This window comes from Poeciliopsis prolifica, unplaced genomic scaffold, assembly GCF_027474105.1.
Source record: "Poeciliopsis prolifica strain line A6 unplaced genomic scaffold, Auburn_PproV2 SCAFFOLD128, whole genome shotgun sequence".
Lineage (NCBI taxonomy): Eukaryota > Metazoa > Chordata > Actinopteri > Cyprinodontiformes > Poeciliidae > Poeciliopsis > Poeciliopsis prolifica.
In genome coordinates this window covers 475,698-503,644 of record NW_026562503.1, presented here as the reverse complement: position 1 = coordinate 503,644, position 27,947 = coordinate 475,698, and the positions used below count along the sequence as shown (strand labels likewise).

General features: G+C 46.5%; 1 protein-coding gene and 1 pseudogene across 1 annotated transcript; both read left to right on the top strand.

The window, feature by feature from the left end:
• Positions 1 to 1,039: 1,039 nt before the first annotated feature.
• Positions 1,040 to 27,947, top strand: LOC129355277 (sodium/hydrogen exchanger 9B2-like; annotated as a pseudogene).
• Positions 4,658 to 10,656, top strand: LOC129355258 (sodium/hydrogen exchanger 9B2-like). Its single transcript, XM_055024781.1, is given in 12 exon segments — positions 4,658 to 4,773; positions 4,967 to 5,054; positions 5,056 to 5,109; positions 5,189 to 5,316; positions 5,966 to 6,047; positions 6,522 to 6,615; positions 6,681 to 6,787; positions 6,859 to 7,008; positions 8,165 to 8,273; positions 8,347 to 8,483; positions 8,985 to 9,159; positions 9,826 to 10,656. Coding segments are annotated over 12 exon segments (1,311 nt in total). The 3' UTR covers positions 9,897 to 10,656.

Genomic DNA, 27,947 nt, shown 5'->3' with positions numbered 1-27,947 from the left:
GAGCTACAGGATGAATCGATTCAGGTCCAGAAACCCGTTTCTGTCCATGGTTTTAGATTTGCAGATTTGTGTTTTAATGTTGGTTCTTCTAGAACCAGCAGGGATCTGAGTCAGAGTCCATCTGTTCATCCAGAACAGTCCAGACCGGGTTCCAGACCGGGTTCCAGACGGGTCCATGACTCATCCTGACCACGTTCCGTGCGACAGTGGGCAGTAAGAACCAGGAGGAACTAGGTGACCCGGCCAGCTGGAGGAAGTTCTGGAGAACCTTACCGGTGGACCTGTGTTGTGTCTGGTGCTGACCCAGACACGGAGCAGTTCTGCTGACGTCAGCAGCTCTGAGCTCAGACAGGAAAACCTGCCATTATGGAAGCTGTTTGTCTGCAGGCCGTTAATACTGAGAGGTAATGCCAGGTTTGATACCTGGGATTTAGCACAGTGACAAACACAACGGACGACAACCAGCTGCTAACACACACACACACACACGCATGCTGTTCACACACACATACACGCACGGACACACACACGCACACATGCTGTTCACACACACACGCGCGTTTTGTGGGGACTTTCCACTGACTTCCATTCATTTCTACAGCCTAAACTTTATCCTAATTCAAACCAAAACTCAATTCACCTCTTAGTCCTAAATCTGACCCCTGACCCAAAACAGAGTTTCTCCTTGTGGGGCCCGGGCTTCTGTCCCCACAAGTGGCAGCAAGTCCCCACAACGTAGTGTCAGGACAATGGTCCCCACAAGGTATTAGAAACAAACACACACACACACACACACACACACGCTCTGCTCACACACACTCTGCTCACACACACTCTGCTCACACACACTCTGCTCACACACACTCTGCTCACACACACCCTGCTCACACACACTCTGCTCACACACACTCTGCTCACACACACTCTGCTCACACACACCCTGCTCACACACACTCTGCTCACACACACTCTGCTCACACACTCTCTCGCCCTGCATCTGGCTCTGTGACTCAGTCCTGCTCTCCTGTCGGTTCCAGACGCATCAAACCAGCGAAGGTAAGAAAACAGACCAACTAGAGAGAAAAACACCTGAAATATTTAAATGATTGGATTTAGTCAAATCAGATAAATATATTTTTAATCTGAATAAAACTAAACATTAATTCTGTTTAACTGCTGAAATATGTATTTAAAGGAAAATCAACAAATTAAAATAATGTAATTCAGCTCCATTTTAATGTATATTTTAATAAATCTGTGGAGCATGAAGCCTCTTAGTCACAATATCAACACAAAATCAGTCTTAAAATTGTGTAAATAGACATTTTATAACAAGTAAAAACTGACTTTTACACATTTATTTAATATTTGCTGAAGTTTTTAGTAAATTTACAAACTTTTTGCTTATAATAAACATTTATTGAGACGCTTATGGCTCTGGTTCTATTTCAGTTTTTTATCAAATGGATTTTATATTTTATGGTTCTGAAATGTGATTTTCATTTGGATCTTTAAAAACATCCTGATCCGTTTCACTGAAAGGTCCAGAAGAACCTGGAGAATAAAGAACAAGAAAAATGTAAAAATACAGAAATTAATGACAAATAGAAGAATTACATGATTAAACTTTATCAGAACATTTTGGACCTCAGGAACCGATCTACTCTCTATTGGGTCCAGTTTGGACTTTCCCAGTCTGACAGAACCTTCAGAACCGGTCATTCCTGCAGAAAGCAGGACGTGCCTGGCTGCAATGGGGAGATAAATCACCTTCATGTTCCCACCAGAACCAGAACCCAGTGGTTCTGGTTTATCTCGGTTGAGGTCCAAACTGTCTGCTTGTGTTTCAGATGATGGATGAAGAAGCTACGAAGCGCTACGTCCGGCCCACGGACCAGAACCCCGCTCAGGTAAAACCCAAACCCACCAGAACCCTGAAGCCCCGCCCACCACCACTGACAACAGCAGTTTATGTAATTAAAGCAACAGAAAACATTTAATGAAAACATGAATCAGTTCTAAAATGTTAAAACCAGGATAATAATTTAACCTGAAATCATTAATATTCATGTTTTTATTTACATAAAGATATAAAATCTGCATCAGGAAATGTTTACAGAGGCTGAGCTCCCAGTTTGGATCCAGTTTGATGAGTTAAACTGGATACAGACCAGTGTAACAATTTTAGAAATATGCTTTTATTTATTTCTATTATAATGTTTGAAATTCCACCACATCCTGATTAATACTGAAGAATCTTTTTTTTCTGTTATATTTTAAGGATGTTATTATTTTTACTTATTCTGACAAGCGCCAGTATCTGCACTGTCACTTTAAGAGAGCATCTTATGACATCAGTACTGTACTACCTTCAGAGGTAGGGGAATCCCGACTCCTGTGAATGGAAGAGCTGCGTGTTAAAGGGCATTTTTATTTCTTTTGTGCAGGTATGTATATTTGGTTCTTTTGTTCTGCAATGTTTAAACTGGTTGTATTAAGGTCACAAAACAACTGTGATATGTGATTATTTTATTTTTTTTATATTTTACAAGAAATCTACTTTTTATTATTATTGTAGATTTATTTCCAAGAAACTAGAGTACTGTACTAGCTGCAGTTGGCGCTTGCCTGCCTGAGGAGAGGGGAATAAACAGTTGTATAAGACTGGTTATTATGATATCTCTGTCCTCCTGGAAAGATTTCCAGGAAAGAACTCTTTCAATATACACCGGTAACACCAGTTAGATTAACATTATTTATTACTTATTGCTGAATAATGACGTTAGAAAGTCGCAGCTGGTAGTTTGTCCACCAGGGGGCGCCTGCGAACAGCGCTCTGAGTCTCCTTTGACTTTATGAGTGAAATATGATCAATAATAACTGAACGGAGAGAATAAACAACAACTTAATGACCAATTAATAAATGATACAATTATACAGCAGTTTCTGTCCTGAAGCTGCAGAAAGTGGAGCTGCTGGGGTCCAGGTCTGACCGGAGACAGAGAGAAGAGGCTCAGCTGGCTCCTTCCTGAGGGAACGGACCGGAAAACCACAAACCATAAAACCTGAAAACCAAAAACCAGAAAACCATGAATCCATGAATCCATGAAACCATGAATCCATAAAACCATGAATCCATGAATCCATGAATCCGGGACACCACCAGCTGAGGTTCCTCCATGTTTCTGGTTCTGCCAGCCTGAAACCTCCTGCAGGTCCGGTTCACCAGTCTGACCAGTTCAGCACCTGGAGAGTCTCCATCATGTTTCTCCACCAGAACCAGGTCTGGTTCTTCTCCAAACCTCCTGGACCGGTTCTGCTGAACGGACCGGCTGGTCAGGCTGAACCAGAACGAGTCACAGTCCAACTTTACTGACACACACACACACACACACAATAACACTATCTGTTATTAACACTATCTGTGTGTGTGTGTGTGTGTGTGTGTGTGTGTGTGTGTGTGTGTGTGTGTGTGTGTGTCCAGAGTAACGCTGCGGGTCACCAGGAGGACAGAGAGATCAGCGTTCTGCCCCGCAGGAGGACGGAGGAGGACGAGGTGAGACAGACAGGCGGGACGTCTGGACTCCTTTGGTTCAGAAAAGTTCAGATGATCCATGAAAGCAGAATTTATTCTAATCAGATCAGAATAAAGATCCAGGAGTTTCTGCTTTTTCCATATAAATCATCGCTAGACGTTATTTTTATGTGTAGTATTGATACCAGGACCGGGTCCCGACCCGAGGACGGTCCTGACCGGGTCCCGACCCGAGTCAGACCGGTGGGACGTCAGCCTGTCTGTCCCTCTGTGTCCTCAGATGGGGACGTTGGGCTCGTCTTGTCCTGCTGTCTCAGAGTGAAGGATCGATGTCCGCGACCGAACGGCCTCCTCAACCTGCTGCTCACTAAAGGTAAAAAACCTGGACAGTAAAACAGCTGCCAGCCGCTGATCAGCACCGATCGGCTGTAAGAGCCACGACATCACAATAATCAATAATCAGCCGATCAATTAAAATCATTCTGATCAGAGATTCATGATCCATTTATTTATGGTTTCTGTTTTTATTCCAGTTTATTGGTTTTTATCTTTTATTTTCTATATTTAAAATATTTTCTAGTTTCAGGTTTAAGAGTTTTTAAGTTAAAGTTAATTGATCAAACCTGATACTAAATGATCATTAAGTAAAAATCAGCAACATGATCATTTATCATCCAGTAATGAAACTAAACTCATATTAAAATGTGGATCAAACTTTAACTGACAGGAACTAAATGAATTATTTTACTGTTTTAGACAAAAACCAGCAAAACCTCATTTTCCATTTTCACCACTGAAGAAACTTTGAACCTCATGAAGGAAAGAAAGTCATGAGAAATGATGCAGTTTGTCCTGATTTAATGATTCCCTCTGTTTGGATCTGTTCTTTTAAAATAATTATTTAAGTTGAATTAAACTGAACATTTTTATCTGAGTTCTGGTTGTGGATTAAATGTTGTTACGTTTCATTTATTGGACTTTTAATCCATATAATCTGATGATTTTCATGCATAGTTTCATTTAAATGAGATTAATGATTTATCTTGTTTCCTGTTGCAGGTATTAGAATCATATATAAAGTTATAAATGAGGCTCTTGTTGTTAATCTGTGGTCATGTAAACATGAATCTGCTCATCATCTGCGCAGCGTTCCTGCTGGTTCTGCTGTTTGGAACCGTCTGGTCCATAACGGGCCAGGAGTGTCTTCCTGGAGGGAACCTGTTTGGGATCGTCATCCTGTTCATCTGCTCCGTCCTGGAGGGAAACTGTTGGGTCTGATCCAGCTGCCGACGCTGCCTCCCCTCCCTCCACTGCTGGGTGAAGCCGCCGCTCTCCGGTCCCGACCCTGACCGGTCCCGACCCTGACCGGTCCCGACCCTGACCGGTCCTCCTGGACCGGCGGCGCACCGACCTGACTGTGTGTGTCTGCAGGATGCTGCTGGCCGGCCTGCTGCTGCGTAACGTGCCCTACGTCGGCGCCGCCGTCTCCATCCACCCCCACTGGTCTGCGGCTCTGAGGAAACGTGGCGCTGGCCGTCATCCTGACCCGAGCCGGCCTGGGCCTCGACCCCTCGGTACCGCCATCAGAACCGCCGCACCCCGTCCGCGTTCAGCCCGGTTCGCCCTCAGCTGTCAGTGTGTGTGTCCCTGCAGGCGCTGCGCCGCCTCAAAGCGGTGTGTGTGCGCGTGGCGGTGGGGCCCTGCGTGCTGGAGGCCTGCGTCGTTACTGTGGTTTCTCACTTCCTGCTGCGCCTGCCCTGGGCCTGGGGCTTCATCCTGGGGTAACACACACACACACAGAGACACACACACACAGAGAGACACACACAGAGACACACACACACAGAGACACACAGACACAGAGACACACACACAGAGACAGAGAGACACACACACAGAGACACACACACACACACACAGAGACAGAGAGACACACAGAGACACACACACACACACAGAGACACACAGAGACACACACACACACACAGAGACACACACACAGAGAGACACACACACAGAGACACACACACACACACACACAGAGACAGAGAGACACACAGAGACACACACACACACACAGAGACACACAGAGACACACACACACACACACAGAGAGACACACACACACAGAGACACACACACACACAGAGACAGAGAGACACACAGAGACACACACACACAGACACACACACACACACACAGAGACACACACACACACAGAGACACACACACACACACAGAGAGACACACACACACAGAGAGACACACACACACAGAGACAGAGAGACACACAGAGACACACACACACACACACACACACACACAGACACACACACACACAGACACACACACACACACAGACACAGACACACACACACAGACACACACACACACTGTGAGCTGCAGCTCTGAGTCTCTGTGTTTCTGCAGCTTCGTTCTGGCTGCAGTTTCTCCGGCGGTCGTCGTTCCTTCCATGCTGCTGCTGCAGAGGGAAGGATACGGAGTGGAGAAGGTAACATCACCACTCTAAACACACGGACCCAACCAGAACCAGTCCAACCGGCCTTTAGGTCCAACATCTACAGAGAAATCAAACTCATCAGCCCTTTGGTTCCTGTTTAGTGATGAAACGTCGTCTGGGGTCAGAGAGCCTTCAGCCTGTTACACTGTAAAACTTCCTCTGGCTCATTTTCCCAGAACCTGAAGCTTCTGCAATCAGCAGAACTTTAGTCATGAAATGATCCAGAACCTTTACAAGCTCTTAGTTTGATCCACACCAGGAACCTTCTGCTTCTCCCTGGACCCGCCAGCAGCAGGTAAACACTGCGGTCCAGTGATGACCTCTGACCCCACAGACAGACACATCCTCAGAATCTACCTGAGGGTTCTGGAGCATAAAGGGATGAAGTGGAACCAGACCTGAGGCCAGCAGGTTAACGATGCAGGTTAACGATGCGGTGCTGAGATCTGCCGTCTGTCTCTGCAGGGGATCCCGACGCTCCTGATGGCTGCTGGGAGTTTTGATGACATCCTGGCCATCACTGGGTTCTCCACCTGCCTGGGAATCGCCTTCTCCACGGGTCAGACCGGTTTCCTGTGGGGTTCTGCTGCGTTCTGCTGCGTTCTGACCCTGTCTGTTGTCCAGGTTCCACCTGGATGAACATCCTCAAAGGTGTGCTGGAGGTGGTGGGTGGAGTCGCCGCCGGACTGATCCTGGGTCTGTTCCTGATCCTCTTCCCCAGCAGCGACCAGGTCGGTCCTCAGAAACAAGCCGTCACAGACTGTGATGAGACCCAGGTGTGAAGCTGTTGGTGCCTCTGCAGGAGGACCTGGTGCTGCGCAGGACGCTGCTGCTGGTGGGACTCTCCGTTTTCTCCATCTTCTTCAGCAATGTTGTTGGCTTCGCCGGCGCCGGCGGCCTCTGTACGCTGGTCCTGTCCTTCCTGGCTGCTCTGGGTTGGAAGACGGACAAGGTGACGAACATCCAGATGTTTGGTTCTGCTGCAGCCTCAGACGTTACGGGACGCCATGTTCTGTGTTGCAACATGTTGAGTCATTGGGATTCCAATGTGGTGGAAGTTAGCATTTAGCATTAGCTACTGCTAATGCTAAATGTAGCATTAGTGCTACATGCTGTGTTGCTGTTGCGCTTTAGCATTAGCTACTGCTACATGCTGTGTTGCTGTAGCGCTTTAGTATTAGCTACTGCTAAATGCTTTAGCATTAGCTACTGCTAAATCCTGTGTTGCTATAGCGCTTTAGCATTAGCTCCTGCTAAAACCTTTGTTGCTATAGCGCCTTAACATTAGCTACTGATAAATGCTGTGTTGCTATAGCGCTTTAGCATTAGCTCCTGCTAAAAGCTTTGTTGCTATAGCGCCTTAACATTAGCTACTGCTAAATGCTGTGTTACTGTAGCGCTTTAGCATTAGCTACTGCTACATGCTGTGTTACTGTAGCGCTTTAGCATTAGCACTACTGCTACATGCTGTGTTACTGTAGCGCTTTAGCATCAGCTACCGCTACATGCTGTGTTACTGTAGCGCTTTAGCATTAGCTACTGCTACATGCTGTGTTACTGTAGCGCTTTAGCATTAGCTACTGCTACATGCTGTGTTACTGTAGCGCTTTAGCATTAGCTACTGCTACATGCTGTGTTGCTGTAGCGCTTTAGCATTAGCTACTGCTAAATGCTTTAGCATTAGCTACTGCTAACTGCTGTGTTGCTATAGCGCTTTACTATTAGCTACTGCTAAATGCTGGCTTGCTATAGCGCTTTAGCATTAGCTACTTCTACATGCTGTATTGCTATAGCGCTTTAGCATTAGCTACTGCTAAATGCTGGCTTGCTATAGCGCTTTAGCATTGGTGTAGCTAATGTTCATGGCTAGTGCTGTAGGGTTAGAGCAGCTAGCTCTGTAGTTAGCGGTTCCTTCCTCTAACTCCTGATGTGACCTTGTTGTGATCTTCAACCCCTGGAGCTAAAGGTCACGTATCTCTGCCTCCTGGAGGATGGAGGAGGAAGTGAAAGAGGAAGTTCAGACCTTCCCAGTGTCCCCAGCAGCTGGTTGCTCCTCCACCCAGTCAGCCATCTTTCGGGTGGCTGATGGTGAATGTGACTGTGTGCAGGCGCCTGTGGCGGCCATGGTCGGACGCTGCTGGGACGTTTTCCAGCCGCTCCTGTTTGGTCTGATTGGAGCCGAGATCTCCGTCACGTCCCTCAACCCCGGCACTGTGGGTAAGAACGCTCAGGTTACGGCGGCCGTGTTTCTGCTCCGCCCAGCGTTGCCTCACTTCCTGTTTCCTGTCAGGGCTGGGCGTGGCCTGCATCCTGATTGGTCTGCTGGTCCGTCTGGTCGTCACCTTCCTGCTGGTCCATCTCGGAGGTTTCACCCTGAAGGAGAAGCTTTTCATCGCTGTGGCCTGGATGCCTAAAGCCACCGTGCAGGTCTGATGGCGTCTGACCAGGTCATTGACCTCTGACCTCTGGGCCGAGGCTCTGCTGGGGCTGAGGGTTTCATGTTCCTGCTGTCATATCATCATAAAACAGTCATTGCAGCCAAATAAACCAGAAGATTTAAATATTGAAATACATTTTATTACTGGAGAGAAACCAGATGAGATTCAGATCAATCAACCGATCTATTGATCAACTGATCGACTGAGAAACTTTTACTGCAGACAGAAAAATATCAGACATATTTTTCATGATAAATATTTAAAGATATTTTCATGATGTGTTGATGATGAACCTGAAAATGGGAACATCTTGACCCCCTGGAGTGACCTTGACCTCTTGACCCCACACTCAAAAACCATCAGAACCAGTCTGGTCCACCAGATCCAGTCTGGTCCACCAGAACCATCAGAACCAGTCTGGTCCACCAGAACCATCAGAACCAGTCTGGTCCACCAGAACTCCCGGACTAACCGTCCCTCTGTCCTCCAGGCGGCGATCGGATCCAAGGCGTTGGACTTGGCGCGGGACGAAGGCGATGAGACTTTGATCCAGTTTGGTCTGGACGTGCTAACGCTAGCGGTGCTAGCTATCCTGATCACGGCTCCCATCGGGGCGCTGGGGATTGGACTGGCCGGGCCGCGCCTCCTGGCCCGACAGGTCGAAGGTCAGCTCAGAGTCTGGAGGTTTTTATTGAGCCCAAATGATGACCCGGTCCATTAGTTCTGGTTTGACTGAACTTTGGTCAGAACTAAAAACCCTTTGAGTGAAACGTCTTTCAGAACCAGCAGAAGGTCCAATCGGGTCATATTAAGCTGGTATGAGACCAACTGGAACCCATTGATTATGTACCAAACAGTGGGGCTAGCGCTAATGCTAATAGCACAGCTAATTTTAAATTTTAAAATGTTTGGTGCGCTGACTTTATGCTAAATTCATTTTAGATCAATTCTAAAGTTTTCTACGCTGTTTTGAAAATGTTCAGTTCCACTTCCTGTCCTCAGTTTATCCACCCCACGACGCTTATTCTGTTCCCAGAATGCATTTCTGTTCACAATCCGGCGCATGTTGGGTAGCTAATGAATTTAGCTTCTGCTAAGTGTCATACTGGTACAGAGGATTAGCGTTAGCATCTGTCAAACAACATGTTAATATACTGCTTTAACGTTAGCTGAACTAATATTTATGATTAGCGCTTTAGTGTTAGCATAGCTAACCTTTTAGCTAGCGGTGCCCACCTCTGCATGCTGTTTGCAGGGTCCTGACCTCTGACCTCTGACCATCAGTTCTGCTTTGAATCAACCAGTGAATCTTGTTTTCTCTGAACCAGCAGGTGAGACGGAGACAGAAGCCCCGCCACGGCCCCGACCCACCTGCCAAGGAGAAGAGTCACATGATCACTGAGAGCAAAGTGTGATGGTTCTGACCCGATCAGAACCAGCCCAGTTCTCCCAGTGGGACAAACCCAACTGGTTCATGAACATGAAGTTTTGACATGTTAGAAAAACAGAAACAAAATGGCTGAAAATGAAAAGAAGCTTCTTCATTTCCTGGATGTTTTCTTCTGCTTGATTGTTTTATATGAAGGTTTATTCTGCGTCAGTGAAAAGTCACTAATTCTTTGATCACATTTAGTGATTATTATTGGATGTTTTTAACTTTATTATTTCTGCTGAGGATAGAAACAAACTTTATTACAGGGAAGAAACATTTGGTGTTTTATTGTGGCGGGAACTACAGGAAGTGGAGTCGCTCTGCGGTCAGGATGAGGCTGAAGCTGAAGACATCTACAGGAACCGATTCTGGGTCAGAACCGCTCCGTCCACCAGACCAACAGCTCCTCATTTAAAACACCTTCAGAGAGTTCAGAACCGGGTCAAACTGGTTCCATGTTCAGAAACCCAGGCAGGAGTTCTGGACTGGTTGAAACGTTTCCTTCAAAATAAATCTGATTTTAATGTAACTTGATTTCACCAACATAACTCAGGTTGGTCCAGATGTTCGGACCTGCAGTTCTGTCCCTCAGCCTGCAGCGGGCCCGGTTCCACCAGAACCGGCTCCTCCTGACAGGTTCTGTGTGTTTCTGTTAGAAACCAAAGTTCTGCTTTCGTAACCAGAACTGGACCTTCTGATGCTGCAGCAATAAAAACTGAATTTAATCTAATCTGACCAGTTATTTTTTACAGTGCAACATTTAATCTGATCTGTTTAATGATTAAATTAAACAGATTATATATCTTGTTATTCATAACGAACAGAAACGATGCTCTGACAACTCTGTGGGGTCGGGTCGGGTCGGGGTCGGGTCGGAGGTCGTGTCCTCAGGAAGAGTCGAGGTCAGAGGTCAGGAAGAGTCGAGGTCAGAGGTCAAATGGAGTCAGATTCTTCGTCCTTCCATTGAATCCAGACCAGATCAGGTTGGTACCCATGAAGTTCTGCAGCCTACAGAACCGGGTCGGGCTGCGGTTTGGACCGGACCGTCTCCTGCAGCTCATCACATCCTTCATTACTCTGTAAGCATCAGAACCGAACAGAACCGAACAGAACCGAACGGAACCGTCGGACCTCCAGCCTCTCGTCTCAGTTTCCTGTTTTTGCTGTTAACTCAGATTTTCCACAGCGACGGTTTCAGAAACCACAGAACCGCTCAAACTTGTCTGCTCTGACCTGCTGACCCTGACCTGGTTCTGGTTCTGCAGCCGAACCCAATCTGGACCTGAACCCGGCTCTGCAGGGAGAGGAGCTGCTTCACCTCCATCAGAACCAGAACCTCCGAGAGCTGAAACAAGTTTGACTAACATCCAGTTTCACCTCAGAGCTGAAGGTTCTGGTCGGAGTTCCCAGAATCAGAACCAGTTCAGGGTCTTTATTCTCACACATCAGTGTGAAACTCGCTTTGTGGAAACGAAGCCACAAAAACAAAGAGTCAGCAGAAAGCAGAGCACAGAGAGCCAGAGTCACCAGAACCTGACCCTGAACTGGTTCTGGTTCTGGTAACTCAGACCAGAACCTTCAGCTCTGAGGTAAGAGGGGTCCTAAGATTGAACCTTGGGGTTCCCCACATGTGACCTTTGACCTCTTTGATAAGAAGTTTCCAATTGAAACAAAGAAATCCCTGTTCTTTATGTAAGATTCAAACCAGTCGAGCACTGAACCGGAGAGTCCAACCCAACTCTCCAGTCCATTCAGTAATATGTCATGGTGGACACTGAGGTCCAACAGAACCAGAACCAGAACCAGCACTGTGGTTCAACCACAGTCCGTATTTATATGGATGTCATTGAATACTTTGACTAGGCCAGTCTCCGTGCTGTGGTGAGCACAAAAACCAGACTGGAAAGAGTCAAAGCAGTTGGTCATCATGAGGAAACTATTTAATTATTTACAGTTTTTTCAAGAACTTTGCTGATGAATGGGAGGTCAGAGGTCAGAGGTCGGCCTGTAATTCTGCAGTAGTGATTTGTCCAGGTTGTTCTTTTTAGCAGTGGTTTGATAACTGCTGTTTTCAAGGCCTGGGGGAAAACACCTGATGTGAGTGATGAGTTACTATTTGGATCAGATCAGTAACAACACCTGCAGCCCAATGGGACGACTGTTAAAATGTATTATTATTATTGTTATTATTATTGTTGTTATTATTATTATTATTATTATTATTATTGTTGTTGTTATTATTATTATTATTATTATTGTATTATTGTTATTGTTATTATTATTATTATTATTATTATATTATTATTATCATCACTACTGGCTGATTGTTTTATTGTTTCCATGAAGAGTGCAAATATTTCTGCCAGATTTGCCTCCTGATGCGTTTCTATCATGAACATCAGTGAGCCGAGCTCTCAGCCCTGAGGGACTCCAGGTTCCATCAGTGAACATCTTCAGCTGGTGGTTTCTCAGTGAGCTCTGATAACGTTCTGAGTTTCCTCGTAGTTTCACAGAAACGTTGGTTTGTTTGATTCCTGCTATTGTTCATCAGATGATGTTGGTGTGTAAAGCAGCAGTTTGGTGCCAACAGGCTGAATCTGTCGTGCGTCTCGTTGCTCTCACATCCTCCAGCTGCGGTTTGGCTCAACAGGATGTTCTTAACTTCGCTCTGAGACGGACAGAACGGCTTCAGTCTGCAGACGAGATGAACGCCGCCGCACCGCTGCCGCTGCTGCTCTGTGAGTTCAAAACATCCGGAGCTTTTCTCAGCCCAGGAGAAAAAACCTTTCAGGAACATTTCAGGGAGGTTTCAGGAACATTTCAGGAAGTTTTCAGGAACATTTCAGGGAGGTTTCAGGGTAACCTGTTGCGGCTTCTCGTGTTTCCACAGATTTATCTCTGAGCTTCAGCTGCTGTCAGACGGTTTCCTGCCACGGCGAGTCCAACAGAACCGGCCTCAGAAACAACCTGTTTACTGCCGAGTCATCAGAGTTAGAATGAGCAGAACCACCACCAACACATCCTGTCTGGACCCGATTCAGACAGGATGTTCTGACAGGTTCAGAACCTTCTAATGCAGACCTGGGCATTGTATGGCCCGCGGGCCACATACATCCTGTCTAAGGTTAATTGGAAATTTCAAAATAAACATATTTTCTAATTTCACCTCGTGAATGGACTAAAGCTGCTTTGCTTTTATTTGGAAGTTTTTATTTACGTACATAATGACGCATCAGGACGCATGCATGATTGGATCGTTGTCACAAGCAGGTCACCGCACTCCTTTAGCCCTGAGAAATGTCTGCTCCTGCTAAAAAACAGAAGGCTAGAGGCCGAACGCAGAGTTTCAACAGAAATTGGACAGCTAAGTATTTATTTACGGAAGTCAGAGGTAAAGGTGTGTGTTTAGTTTGCGGGGAGCAGGTTGCCGTGTTTAAGGACTACAATTTGAATCGGCATTACGAGACGAAACACGCGGAGAACTACAGAAACTTGAACGATGCTGAAAGGGCGCTGGCATCGGAAGCTTTGCTAGCTAAGCTACAAAAGCAGCAAGGCGTTTTTACCGAGCTTCACACATCCAGGGATGCAGCAACCAAGACCAGCTTTGGTCCACAAAATCGCTAAAAAACAGTAAGCCGTTCTCGGAGGGGGAGCTTGGTGGACTCTGCAGCACTAATATGCCCTCAACAAAAAGAAGCATTTGAGCAAATCCCGCTGTCCAGGCGAACCGTGACAGGAAGGATCGAGGACATTGCGGGGAATCTGGAGCTCCAGCTGCAACGCGAAGTGGCAAGTTTGGACTTTTTCTCCTTGGCTTTGGACGAGAGCTGTGATGTCCGTGACACAGCACAGTTACTCATATCTGTCCGTGGGATAACGTCGGACTTCAAGATTACGGAGGAGCTGGCAGCAATGCGGTCGATGAGAGGAGCGACAACCGGGAGCAATCTGTTGGCGGAGGTCCATGCGTGCATGGACACACTGGCACTGAATGGGACAGACTGGCAGGTGTCACAACGGACGGTTGTCCAAATCTTACGGGCAAAAATGTCGGACTTTTGAAACGTATTCAAGATAAAGTGACGGAAATCGATGCAGATCAAAAATTGGTATTTTTGCATTGTATTATACACCAACATGTGTTGTGCAAACCAGTGCTGAAAATTAACCATGTTATTGATGATGTTACTAAAATTGTAAACTTCATCAGGGCACGGGCATTGAGTCACAGACAGTTTGTCACTTTGGAGGAGCATGAGGCTACCAGCCTGGGCAAGGTGCTAAAAACAGTGTGGGATCTGAAAGCAGAGATTGGAGAGTTTTGTGAGAAGAAAGGTAAAGACATCCCAGAGCTCTCAGACGAGGACTGGGTGACTGCACTGATGAATGAACATAAAAAAACATATTTTCTAATTTCACCTCGTGAATGGACTAAAGCTGCTTTGCTTTTATTTTGAAGTTTTTATTTACGTACATAAATACGTAAATATTTATGTACGTAAATATTTACCTATTTATGTAAAGATACGTAAATATTTTTACAAATATTTTGTGCACAAGGCAAGGGCCTTTTTGTTGATGAAATGCACAGCCTGGTGAAGGCTTTTATGAGAAAGATGCAGTTTCTTTCAAGCCAACTGGAGAGCAACACTCACTCACATGCAAACCCTGAAAGAAGTCACACCATCAGCTGATTGCCTTCGCAGGTACTCATCTATGTTAGGAGCGTTGCACAGTGAGTTTTCAAAGCGATTTGAGGATCTCAGAAAAATTGAGGATGAAATGCACATGGTTTCTTCTGCATTTACCTGCAGTGTGGATAATGTACCCAGTGATGTTCAGCTGGAACTCATTGACCTGCAGTCTGATGCAATACTGGCAGAGCACTTTAAGTCAGGATCTCTGCTTGATTTCTACTCTTCTCTTAAGGAGGGGAACTTTCCAAACATTAGGAGACATGCTCAGAAGATGTTGGTTCTTTGGCTCTACCTACATATGTGAACAAACATTTTCAAGAATGAACTTTACAAAATCCAGGTACAGATCCTCTCTCACTGATGAGCATCTGTCAGCCGTGCTTCGCATCGCCACCTCAGACATTCAAGCTGACTTTGATGCACTCGCTAAAGCCCAGCAGAGACTAGATTTCTCTCACTGAACAAAAAAAAAGAACTTAGGAAATACCAAATAAAGTGGTTAGACTACAAAGACATGTCAGCATGTAAAGGCACCAACTAGCAGTGAACTGGAACACTTTCTTTGGAAGCCCTTTTCTCAATCAGTTCAATGTGATGTATCTTGTTTGGTGGTGTCTTTAGTCTGTTAAGAACCTCTTCCCAACAGTATATAAAACTCAAATGTGTTTTGGAGTGAATGTGACTGAAAATGTTCACTAATATGAGTCACAAATTGTATAAAATGTTCACATTTTGTTTACCATTGATTTGGTTAATTTGACTGAATAAATAACATTTTTTTGTAAGGCAACCTCAGTTTTTCATTGCTTAACTATAAGATCTACTCTTACTAGCTTGTCAAAACAATGCTATTTACTGCTTTTTATAAAGAAATACAATTAATATTATGCAGGATTGAGTTCAGCCTTTTGGTCCACAACATTTTCTGTCTCTCATGTGGCCCCATGGTAAAAATAATTGCCCTCCCCTGTCTTAGATGATCCACCTTTGATTAAACTATCTGTTAAATGGGGGCAGAGCCATGTGAGCATTACCATCTCATCCCTGCTTGTGCTGATCCGCTAAGTTCAGTATGGCCCTGATGTCCTGACTCGGATCGGCCCTTTCCGTCTCCCCTGGGTCTGCCAATGGCTGCGTAGCAGCTCTCTGCAGGACGTCCCGCTCATCCACCTCCACCGGGATCCCGAGTTCCTTCAGAGTGGGTTGGGCCTCCAGTAGAGAGGAGAAGGTCTTGACATCCAGAAACAGTCTAAGTTGAGCCGGGTATGGTGATGTGCCTTGATGTTGCGCTCCTTCAGTTTTTTAATCACTTCATGCACTTGTTTTCTTTTTCTCTGCACTTCAGTGGAGTAGTCCTGGTCAAAGTAAACTCTGTTCCCCGAAACTCCACGTCTCGCTGCTTCCACGCACGCTGCAGTATCATCTGTTTAACGTTGAAATCCAAAAAGCGAACTATTATGGATCTCGGTGGTGATGTCGGTTTCGGCTTCTGGCCTGTAGCTCTGATCGTCTCTCGATGCAAATCTCCGTGTCTTCAGGCAGCTTCAGCGCTGATTTTAAAAGATCTGTAACAAACGGGATCATCTCTTTCCCTTCAGAATCTTCCTTTATCCCGTACATTCTTATATTGTTCCTGCGCATCCTGTTCTCTAGATCATCCAACTTAGCGCTTAATCTGGCGTCTTTCTTGAGTAGGAACGCTAGCACCCTGTTGTAGGCCTCGGTCCTCTGTGTGACTCACTCTCTCTCCCGCTGTGTTCAGTCGCTCCTCCAGTGTGTCGATTCTCTTTTTTATTAATCCAATTGACGCCTCCATCCGGGTTTGAGACTCTAAAATATCTCGTTGCGCAGTTCCAGACTCTTCTCGGAGCTTTGTTAGCATTAGCAGCTAACTCCCCGGGTCGTTCTGAGCTAAGCTAGCATCCAGTGTTAGCTGTTTTTGTGTCGCATTCGTATCATCTTCTGTTCTCTTCTGTGGTCTTTTGTGACGAGGAGGTCATTGTTTAATGTCTTCTGGATATGTAGGTGGATTTATATTCTTACAACCTCTGGAGAAAGACAACTTCCAGGTTGGTTCTGGACTGGGCCCAGCAGGGGTTCTGGTGGATCTCAATGGTTCCGGACAATAACCGGTCAGTCATTGATGTAACGGACTAGGATCCGATCAGTGACATCATCATCAGCTGGCATCAAGACAAACTGAGGGGTCAAAGGTCAGATCAGGTCTCAGTGATAATGATGATGCTCTTCCTCACTCTCTCTTCCTGTCTCAGTCTCCAGGATGACCCCTTGACCTCCTGCCCCCCCCTGGTCCCACGGCCCGACTCCCAGCCTTCAGTGAGACAGAAGAGCCAGGTGAGTCTCTAGATGATGGACTCTGACCACCTGATGGACTCTGACCTCCTGATGGACTCTGACCTCCTGATGGACTCTGACCTCCTGATGGACTCTGACCTCCTGATGGACGCTCTGTCCTCCTGATGGACTCTGACCTCCTGATGGACGCTCTGTCCTCCTGATGGACTCTGACCTCCTGATGGACTCTGTCCTCCTGATGGACTCTGTCCTCCTGATGGACTCTGACCTCCTGATGGACTCTGTCCTCCTGATGGACGCTCTGACCTCCTGATGGACTCTGACCTCCTGATGGACTCTGACCTTCTTATGGACTCTGACCTCCTGATGGACTCTGACCTCCTGATGGACGCTCTGTCCTCCTGATGGACTCTGACCTCCTGATGGACTCTGTCCTGATGGACGCTCTGACCTCCTGATGGACTCTGACCTCCTGATGGACTCTGACCTTCTTATGGACTCTGACCTCCTGATGGACTCTGACCTCCTGATGGACGCTCTGTCCTCCTGATGGACTCTGACCTCCTGATGGATGCTCTGTCCTCCTGATGGACTCTGACCTCCTGATGGACGCTCTGTCCTCCTGATGGACTCTGACCTCCTGATGGATGCTCTGTCCTCCTGATGGACTCTGACCTCCTGATGGACGCTCTGTCCTCCTGATGGACGCTCTGACCTCCTGATGGACTCTGACCTCCTGTCCGTTCAGCTCAGTGTCTCTTTGTCCTCAGAGAAGAAGAGGAGGAAGACGAGGGGCGATCACTTCAAGCAGCGCTTCAGGAAGAACTTCAGCACCCTGCTGGAGGAGGAGGTAGCTGCTCCCTGATTGGCTGATGGTTTCATGCTGCTCTCTGATTGGCAGAACCTGTCGGAGAGGGCGGAGCCTAACTACCTGTCAGCGGCGGCCCCGCCCTCCTCTTTGCCGCCGCGTCTCTTCTGCTGTGTCTGCGGCTTCCCGTCCCACTACACCTGCACCACCTGCGGGGGGCGCTACTGCAGCACCAGGTGTCTGCTCACACACAGGGAGACCAGGTAGGGGGCGCTGCAGAGAGGGACTGGTGTCCTCTATCCTGCTCACCTGTCCACCGTCTCTGCAGGTGTCTGAAGTGGACGCTCTGAAGACGCTTCGGACCGGATTGGACCAGATGGACGCTTTGGACCGGACCGCAGGACATGTTGGACTGCTGCTGCTGGTCGGAGACGCTGCTCCATGGTTCTCTGGGTCAGGACGCTCCAGAACCTGGACGACCCAGTTGGTTCTGACCCGTCTCTGCCTTCACTGCAGAACCAGAACCACCAGAACCCTGAGGTTCCACAGGAGGTCACCTGAGCTCGTTCCAGTTGGCGGGAACCAGAACCAGAACCGACCCGGATCTCCTGGATGTTTTCATTTCATTTTGTTCTGAAACTGAAATAAATGTTGTTGATTTCTGACCTTTCAAAATAAAATGTCCTGTCTCTAAAGTTGCACTTCCTGTTAGCGCTGCAGCAGCAGCAGCTACTGGCTGACCTCTGACCTTTAACCTGCAGCCAGTCAGAGGTCAGCTCCCGGGCTCAGAGCTCCTGAGGTGTTTACGTCTCCACGGCGTCCTCAAAGTCCACCTGTCCTGGTCACCATGGCAACCGCACCATAAACACCGTCAATCATTGACAGTGGACTTTAGATTCGCCTGATTGCTTTACCTGCACACACACTCACACACACACACACTACACACACTCTCACACACACTCTCTACACACCCACACCACTCACACACACACTCTCTCACTCACACACACACACACACACAATAACATATCTGTGTGGGTGTGTGTGTGTGTGTGTGTGTGGGTGTGTGTGTGTGTGTGTGGGTGTGTGTGTGTGTGGTGTGTGTGTCCAGAGTAACGCTCCGGGTCACCAGGAGGACAGAGAGATCAGCGTTCTGCCCCGCAGGAGGACGGAGGAGACGAGTGAGACAGACAGGCGGGACGTCTGGACTCCTTTGTTCAGAAAGTTCAGATGATCCATGAAAGCAGAATTATTCTAATCAGATCAGATAAAGATCCAGGAGTTTCTGCTTTTTCCATATAAATCATCGCTAGACGTTATTTTATGTGTAGTATTGATACCAGGACCGGGTCCCGACCCGAGGACGGTCCTGACCGCGTCCCGACCGAGTCAGACCGGAGTGGGACGTCAGCCTGTCTGTCCCTCTGTGTCCTCAGATGGGGACGTTGGGCTCGTCTTCGTCCTGCTGTCTCAGAGTGAAGGATCGATGTCCGCGACCGAACGGCCTCCTCAACCTGCTGCTCACTAAAGGTAAAACACCTGGACAGTAAAACAGCTGCCAGCCGCACTGATCAGCACCGATCGGCTGTAAGAGCCACGACATCACAATAATCAATAATCAGCTGATCATTAAAATCATTCTGATCAGGTCTTCATGATCCATTATTTATGGTTTCTGTTTTTATTCCAGTTTATTGGTTTTTATCTTTTATTTTCTATATTTAAAATATTTTCTAGTTTCATGTTTAAGAGTTTTTAAGTTAAAGTTAATTGATCAAACCTGATACTAAATGATCATTAAGTAAAAATCAGCAACATGATCATTTATCATCCAGTAATGAAACTAAACTCATTGTAGCGTCCAAAATCCTGTACTTTAGGGCTACTAGTGGTTGCCTCTGGGTGTAGTTCGTTTTTACGTGCGTTCAGATAAAGTGTCAGAATACTGATCCTCTATAGTATGAAAGTCTTTTATTATACTTTCCATTTACATACATAAAAGTTCGTTTCTAACCCTCAAACCGAACACAGTAAACAAACTGTGTCCTCTTCCCAAAGGTCAACACCTGAACACCATTACAATCGACCTTAAATAACCCATCCCCCTCAGACACTCGGAAAACAAAACAATACGCCCTCTGGTGGTGACAACAATGGCTCCTACACTCATATTAAAATGTGGATCAAACTTTAACTCTTCCTTCTTACGAGTTTTACTTCCTGTTGTTTCATTTCCTGACAGACGACGACTGATAAAAGTTTCTCAGTTTGAGCTGCTGACAGAAACTATGAATTATTTTACTGTTGTACACAAAAAAACCAGCAAAGCCTCATTTTCCATTTTCACCACTGAAGAAACTTTGAACCTCATGAAGGAATGAAAGTCATGAGAAATGATGCAGTTTGTCCTGATTTAATGATTCACTCTGTTTGAATCTGTTCTTTTAAAATAATTATTTAAGTTGAATCAAAAAGTTCTTGAGGTTTTGATGATTCTCTGGTTTTAATAAAATCCTGCTAATGAATCTTCTCTTTGACCTTTTGGTGTTTTTATGGTTTGAATTAAACTGAAAAGAGAAAAATAAAGTTTTATTTTTTATCTGAGTTCTGGTTGTGGATTAAATGTTGTTACGTTTCATTTATTGGACTTTTAATCCATATAATCTGATGATTTTCATGCATAGTTTCATTTAAATGAGATTAATGATTTATCTTGTTTCCTGTTGCAGGTATTAGAATCATATATAAAGTTATAAATGAGGCTCTTGTTGTTAATCTGTGGTCATGTAAACATGAATCTGCTCATCATCTGCGCAGCGTTCCTGCTGGTTCTGCTGTTCGGAACCGTCTGGTCCATAACGGCCAGGAGTGTCTTCCTGGAGGGAACCTGTTTGGGATCGTCATCCTGTTCATCTGCTCCGTCCTGGGAGGGAAACTGTTGGGTCTGATCCAGCTGCCGACGCTGCCTCCCCTCCCTCCACTGCTGGGTGAAGCCGCCGCTCTCCGGTCCCGACCCTGACCGGTCCCGACCCTGACCGGTCCCGACCCTGACCGGTCCCTCCTGGACCCGGCGGCACCGACCTGACCGTGTGTGTCTGCAGGGATGCTGCTGGCCGGCCTGCTGCTGCGTAACGTGCCCTACGTCGGCGCCGCCGTCTCCTCCACCCCCACTGGTCTGCGGCTCTGAGGAACGTGGCGCTGGCCGTCATCCTGACCCGAGCCGGCCTGGGCCTCGACCCCTCGGTACCGCCATCAGAACCGCCGCACCCCGTCCGCGTTCAGCCCGGTTCGCCCTCAGCTGTCAGTGTGTGTGTCCCTGCAGGCGCTGCGCCGCCTCAAAGCGGTGTGTGTGCGCGTGGCGGTGGGGCCCTGCGTGCTGGAGGCCTGCGTCGTTACTGTGGTTTCTCACTTCCTGCTGCGCCTGCCCTGGGCCTGGGGCTTCATCCTGGGGTAACACACACACACAGAGACACACACAGAGACACACACACAGAGACAGAAACACACAGAGACACACAGACACAGAGACACACACACAGAGACACACACACACAGAGAGACACACACACAGAGAGACACACACACAGAGACACACAAGACAGAGAGACACACAGAGACAGAAACACACACACACACACACACAGAGACACACACAGAGAGACACACACACACAGAGAGACACACACAGAGACACACACACACAGAGACAGAGAGACACACAGAGACACACACACACAGAGACACACACGCAGAGAGACACACACACAGAGACACACACACACAGAGACAGAAACACACACACACACAGAGACACACACACACACACACACACACACACACACACTGAGCTGCAGCTCTGAGTCTCTGTGTTTCTGCAGCTTCGTTCTGGCTGCAGTTTCTCCGGCGGTCGTCTTTCCTTCCATGCTGCTGCTGCAGAGGGAAGGATACGGAGTGGAGAAGGTAACATCATTACATGTAAAACTTCCTTTGGCTCATTTCCAGAACCTGAAGCTTCTGCAATCAGCAGAACTTTAGTCATGAAATGATCCAGAACCTTTACAAGCTCTTAGTTTGATCCACACCAGGAACCTTCTGCTTCTCCCTGGCCCGCCTGCAGCAGGTAAACACTGCGGTCCAGTGATGACCTCTGACCCCACAGACAGACACATCCTCAGAATCTACCTGAGGGTTCTGGAGCATAAAGGGATGAAGTGGAACCAGACCTGAGGCCAGCAGGTTAACGATGCAGGTTAACGATGCGGTGCTGAGATCTGCCGTCTGTCTCTGCAGGGGATCCCGACGCTCCTGATGGCTGCTGGGAGTTTTGATGTCATTCTGGCCATCACTGGGTTCTCCACCTGCCTGGGAATCGCCTTCTCCACGGGTCAGACCCGGTTTCCTGTGGGGTTCTGCTGCGTTCTGCTGCGTTCTGACCCTGTCTGTTGTCCAGGTTCCACCTGGATGAACATCCTCAAAGGTGTGCTGGAGGTGGTGGGTGGAGTCCCGCCGGACTGATCCTGGGTCTGTTCCTGATGCCTCTTCCCCAGCAGCGACCAGGTCGGTCCTCAGAAACAAGCCGTCACAGACTGTGATGAGACCCAGGTGTGAAGCTGTTGGTGCCTCTGCAGGAGGACCTGGTGCTGCGCAGGACGCTGCTGCTGGTGGGACTCTCCGTCTTCTCCATCTTCTTCAGCCATGTTGTTGGCTTCGCCGGCGCCGGCGGCCTCTGTACGCTGGTTCTGTCCTTCCTGGCTGCTCTGAGCTGGAAGACGGACAAGGTGACGAACATCCAGATGTTTGGTTCTGCTGCAGCCTCAGACGTTACGGGACGCCATGTTCTGTGTTGCAACATGTTGAGTCATTGGGATTCCAATGTGGTGGAAGTTAGCATTTAGCATTAGCTACTGCTACATGCTGTGTTGCGTAGCGCTTTAGCATTAGCTACTGCTAAATTCCGGGTTGCTATAGCGCTTTAGCATTAGCTACTGCTAAATGCCGGATTGATATAGCGCTTTAGCATTAGCTACTGCTAAATGCTGTGTTCCTATAGCTCCTTAGCATTAGCTACTACTGAATGCTGTGTTGTTATAGAGTTTAGCATTAGCTACTGCTACATTCTGTGTTGCTATAGTGCTTAAGTATTAGCTACTGCTAAATTCTGTGTTGCTATAGAGCTTTAGCATTAGCTACTGCTAAATGCTGTGTTGCTATAGTGCTTTAGCATTAGCTACTGCTAAATGCTGTGTTGCTATAGCATTAGCTACTGCTAAATGGCTACTGCTAAATGCTGTGTGCTATAGCTAGCTACTGCTAAATGCTTTTTTGCTATAGCACCTTACCATTAGCTATTGCTACATGCTGTGTTGCTATAGCACTTTAGCATTAGCTACTGCTAAATGTTGTGTTGCTATAGTGCTTTAGCTACTGCTAAATGCTGTGTTGCTATAGAGCTTTAGCATTAGCTACTGCTAAATGCTGTGTTGCTATAGTGCTTTAGCTAATGCTAAATGCTGTGTTGCTATAGAACTTTAGCATTAGCTACTGCTAAATGCTGTGTTGCTATAGTGCTTTAGCTATTCCTAAATGCTATGTTGCTATAGAGCTGTAGCATTAGCTACTGCTACATGCTGTATTGCTATAGTGCTTTAGCATTAGCTACTGCTAAATACTGGGTTACTATGGCAATTTTGCATTAGCTACTGCTAAATACTGGGTTGCTATAGAGCTTTAGCATTAGCTACTGCTACATTCTGTGTTGCTATAGTGCTTAAGTATTAGCTACTGCTAAATGCTGTGTTGCTATAGCACTTTAGCATTAGCTACTGCTAAATGCTCTTTTGCATTAGCTATTGCTACATGCTGTGTTGCTATAGCACTTTAGCATTAGCTACTGCTAAATGGCTACTGCTAAATGCTGTGTTGCTATAGTGCTTTAGCTACTGCTAAATGCTGTGTTGCTATAGGGCTTTAGCATTAGCTACTGCTAAATGCTGTGTTGCTATAGCACTTTAGCATTAGCTACTGCTACATGCTGTATTGCTATAGTGCTTTAGCATTAGCTACTGCTAAATACTGGGTTACTATGGCAATATTGCATTAGCTACTGATAAATGCTCTGTTGCTATAGCACCTTAGCATTAGCTACTCCTACATGCTGTGTTGCTATAGCACTTTAGCATTAGCTACTGCTAAATGCTGGGTTGCTATAGCACTTTAGCATTAGCTACTGCTAAATGCTCTTTTGCTATAGCACCTCAGCATTAGCTATTGCTACATGCTGTGTTGCTATAGCACTTTAGCATTAGCTACTGCTAAATGGCTACTGCTAAATGCTGTGTTGCTATAGTGCTTTAGCTACTGCTAAATGCTGTGTTGCTATAGGGCTTTAGCATTAGCTACTGCTAAATGCTGTGTTGCTATAGCACTTTAGCATTAGCTACTGCTAAATGGCTACTGCTAAATGCTGTGTTGCTATAGTGCTTTAGCTACTGCTAAATGCTGTGTTGCTATAGAGTTTTAGCATTAGCTACTGCTAAATGCTTTTTTGCTATAGCACCTTACCATTAGCTATTGCTACATGCTGTGTTGCTATAGCACTTTAGCATTAGCTACTGCTAAATGGCTACTGCTAAATGCTGAGTTGCTATAGCGATTTAGCATTAGCTACTGCTAAATGTTGTGTTGCTATAGTGCTTTAGCTACTGCTAAATGCTGTGTTGCTATAGAGCTTTAGCATTAGCTACTGCTAAATGCTGTGTTGCTATAGTGCTTTAGCTACTGCTAAATGCTGTGTTGCTATAGAGCTTTAGCATTAGCTACTGCTAAATACTGGGTTGCTATAGAGCTTTAGCATTAGCTACTGCTACATTCTGTGTTGCTATAGTGCTTAAGTATTAGCTACTGCTAAATTCTGTGTTGCTATAGAGCTTTAGCATTAGCTACTGCTAAATGCTGTGTTGCTATAGCGCTTTAGCATTAGCCACTGCTAAATGCTGCGTTGCTATAGCGCTTTAGCATTAGCTACTGATAAATGCTCTGTTGCTATAGCACCTTAGCATTAGCTACTCCTACATGCTGTGTTGCTATAGCACCTCAGCATTAGCTACTGCTACATGCTGTGTTGCTATAGCACTTTAGCAGTAGCTACTGCTAAATGGCTACTGCTAAATGCTGTGTTGCTATAGTGCTTTAGCTACTGCTAAATGCTGTGTTGCTATAGAGCTTTAGCATTAGCTACTGCTAAATGCTGTGTTGCTATAGTGCTTTAGCTACTGCTAAATGCTGTGTTGCTATAGAGCTTTAGCATTAGCTACTGCTACATGCTGTATTGCTATAGCGCTTTAGCATTGGCTACTGCTAAATACTGGGTTACTATGGCGATTTTGCATTATCTACTGCTAAATGCTGTGTTGCTATAGAGCTTTAGCATTAGCTACTGCTACATGCTGGATTGCTATAGCGCTTTAGCATTGGCTACTGCTAAATACTGGGTTACTATGGCGATTTTGCATTAGCTACTGCTAAATGCTGGGTTGCTATAGAGCTTTAGCTTTAGCAACTGCTAAATGCTATGTTGCTATAGTGCTTAAGTATTAGCTACTGCTAAATGCTGTGTTGCTATAGAGCTTTAGCATTAGCTACTGCTTCATGCTGTATTTCTATAGCGCTTTAGCATTGGCTACTGCTAAATACTGGGTTACTATGGCAATTTTGCATTAGCTACTGCTAAATACTGGGTTGCTATAGAGCTTTAGCATTAGCAACTGCTAAATGCTATGTTGCTATGGTGCTTAAGTATTAGCTACTGCTAAATGCTGTGTTGCTATAGAGCTTTAGCATTAGCTACTGCTACATGCTGTATTGCTATAGCGCTTTAGCATTAGCTACTGCTACATGCTGTATTGCTATAGCGCTTTAGCATTGGTGTAGCTAATGTTCATGGCTAGTGCTGTAGGGTTAGAGCAGCTAGCTCTGTAGTTAGCGGTTCCTTCCTCTGACTCCTGATGTGACCTTGTTGTGATCTTCAACCCCTGGAGCTAAAGGACACGTATCTCTGCCTCCTGGAGGATGGAGGAGGAACTGAAAGAGGAAGTTCAGACCTTCCCAGTGTCCCCAGCAGCTGGTTGCTCCTCCACCCAGTCAGCCATCTTTCGGGTGGCTGATGGTGAATGTGACTGTGTGCAGGCGCCTGTGGCGGCCATGGTCGGACGCTGCTGGGACGTTTTCCAGCCGCTCCTGTTTGGTCTGATTGGAGCCGAGATCTCCGTCACGTCCCTCAACCCCGGCACTGTGGGTAAGAACGCTCAGGTTACGGCGGCCGTGTTTCTGCTCCGCCCAGCGTTGCCTCACTTCCTGTTTCCTGTCAGGGCTGGGCGTGGCCTGCATCCTGATTGGTCTGCTGGTCCGTCTGGTCGTCACCTTCCTGCTGGTCCAGTTCGGAGGTTTCACCCTGAAGGAGAAGCTTTTCATCGCTGTGGCCTGGATGCCTAAAGCCACCGTGCAGGTCTGATGGCGTCTGATCAGGTCATTGACCTCTGACCTCTGGGCCGAGGCTCTGCTGGGGTTTTATGTCCTCATGTACCTCCTGTCATGTCATCATAAAACAGTTATTGCAGCCCAACAAACCAGAAGATTTAAATATTAGAAAATCACAATAAAATACATTTTATTGTTGGAGAGAAACCAGATCAGATTCAGATCAATCAACCAATCTATTGATCAACTGATCGACTGAGAAACTTTTACTGCAGACAGAAAAATATCAGACATATTTTTCATGATAAATATTTCAACATATTTTCATGATGTGTTGATGATGAACCTGAAAGTGGGAACATCTGGACCAGCTGGAGTGACCTTGACCTCTTGACCCCAAAAAACTGAGAACCAGTCTGATCCACCAGAACCATCAGAACCAGTCTGGTCCACCAGAACTCCCGGACTAACCGTCCCTCTGTCCTCCAGGCGGCGATCGGCTCCAAGGCGTTGGACTTGGCGCGGGACGAAGGCGATGAGACTTTGATCCAGTTTGGTCTGGACGTGCTAACGCTAGCGGTGCTAGCTATCCTGATCACGGCTCCCATCGGGGCGCTGGGGATTGGACTGGCCGGGCCGCGCCTCCTGGCCAGACAGGTCAAAGGTCAGCTCAGCTTAGCGTCAGCATGTGTCAAACAACATGTTAATATACTGCTTTAACGTTAGCTGAACTAATGTTTATGATTAGCACTTTAGTGTTAGCATAGCTAACCTTTTAGCTAGCAGTGCCAACCTCTGCATGCTGTTTGCAGGGTCCTGACCTCTGACCTCTGACCATCAGTTCTTCTGAATCAACCAGTGAATCTTGTTTTCTCTGAACCAGCAGGTGAGACGGAGACAGAAGCCCCGCCACCATCCCCGACCCACCTGCTGAGGAAAAGAGTAACATGATCACTGAGAGCAAAGTGTGATGGTTCTGACCCAATCAGAACCAGCCCAGTTCTCCCAGTGGGACAAACCCAACTGGTTCATGAACATGAAGTTTTGACATGTTAGAAAAAACAGAAACAAAATGGCTGAAAATGAAAAGAAGCTTCTTCATTTCCTGGATGTTTTCTTCTGCTTGATTGTTTTATATGAAGGTTTATTCTGCGTCAGTGAAAAGTCACTAATTCTTTGATCACATTTAGTGATTATTATTGGATGTTTTTAACTTTATTATTTCTGCTGAGGATAGAAACAAACTTTATTACACAGAGGAAACATTTGGTGTTTTATTGTGGCGGGAACTACAGGAAGTGGAGTCGCTCTGCGGTCAGGATGAGGCTGAAGCTGAAGACATCTACAGGAACCGATTCTGGGTCAGAACCGCTCCGTCCACCAGACCAACAGCTCCTCATTTAAAACACCTTGAAAGAGTTCAGAAGCGGGTCAAACTGGTTCCATGTTCAGAAACCCAGGCAGGAGTTCTGGACTGGTTGAAACGTTTCCTTCAAAATAAATCTGATTTTAATGTAACTTGATTTCACCAACATGACTCAGGTTGGTCCAGATGTTCGGACCTGCAGTTCTGTCCCTCAGCCTGCACCGGGCCCGGTTCCACCAGAACCGGCTCCTCCTGACAGGTTCTGTGTGTTTCTGTTAGAAACCAAAGTTCTGCTTTCGTAACCAGAACTGGACCTTCTGATGCTGCAGCAATAAAAACTGAATTTAATCTAA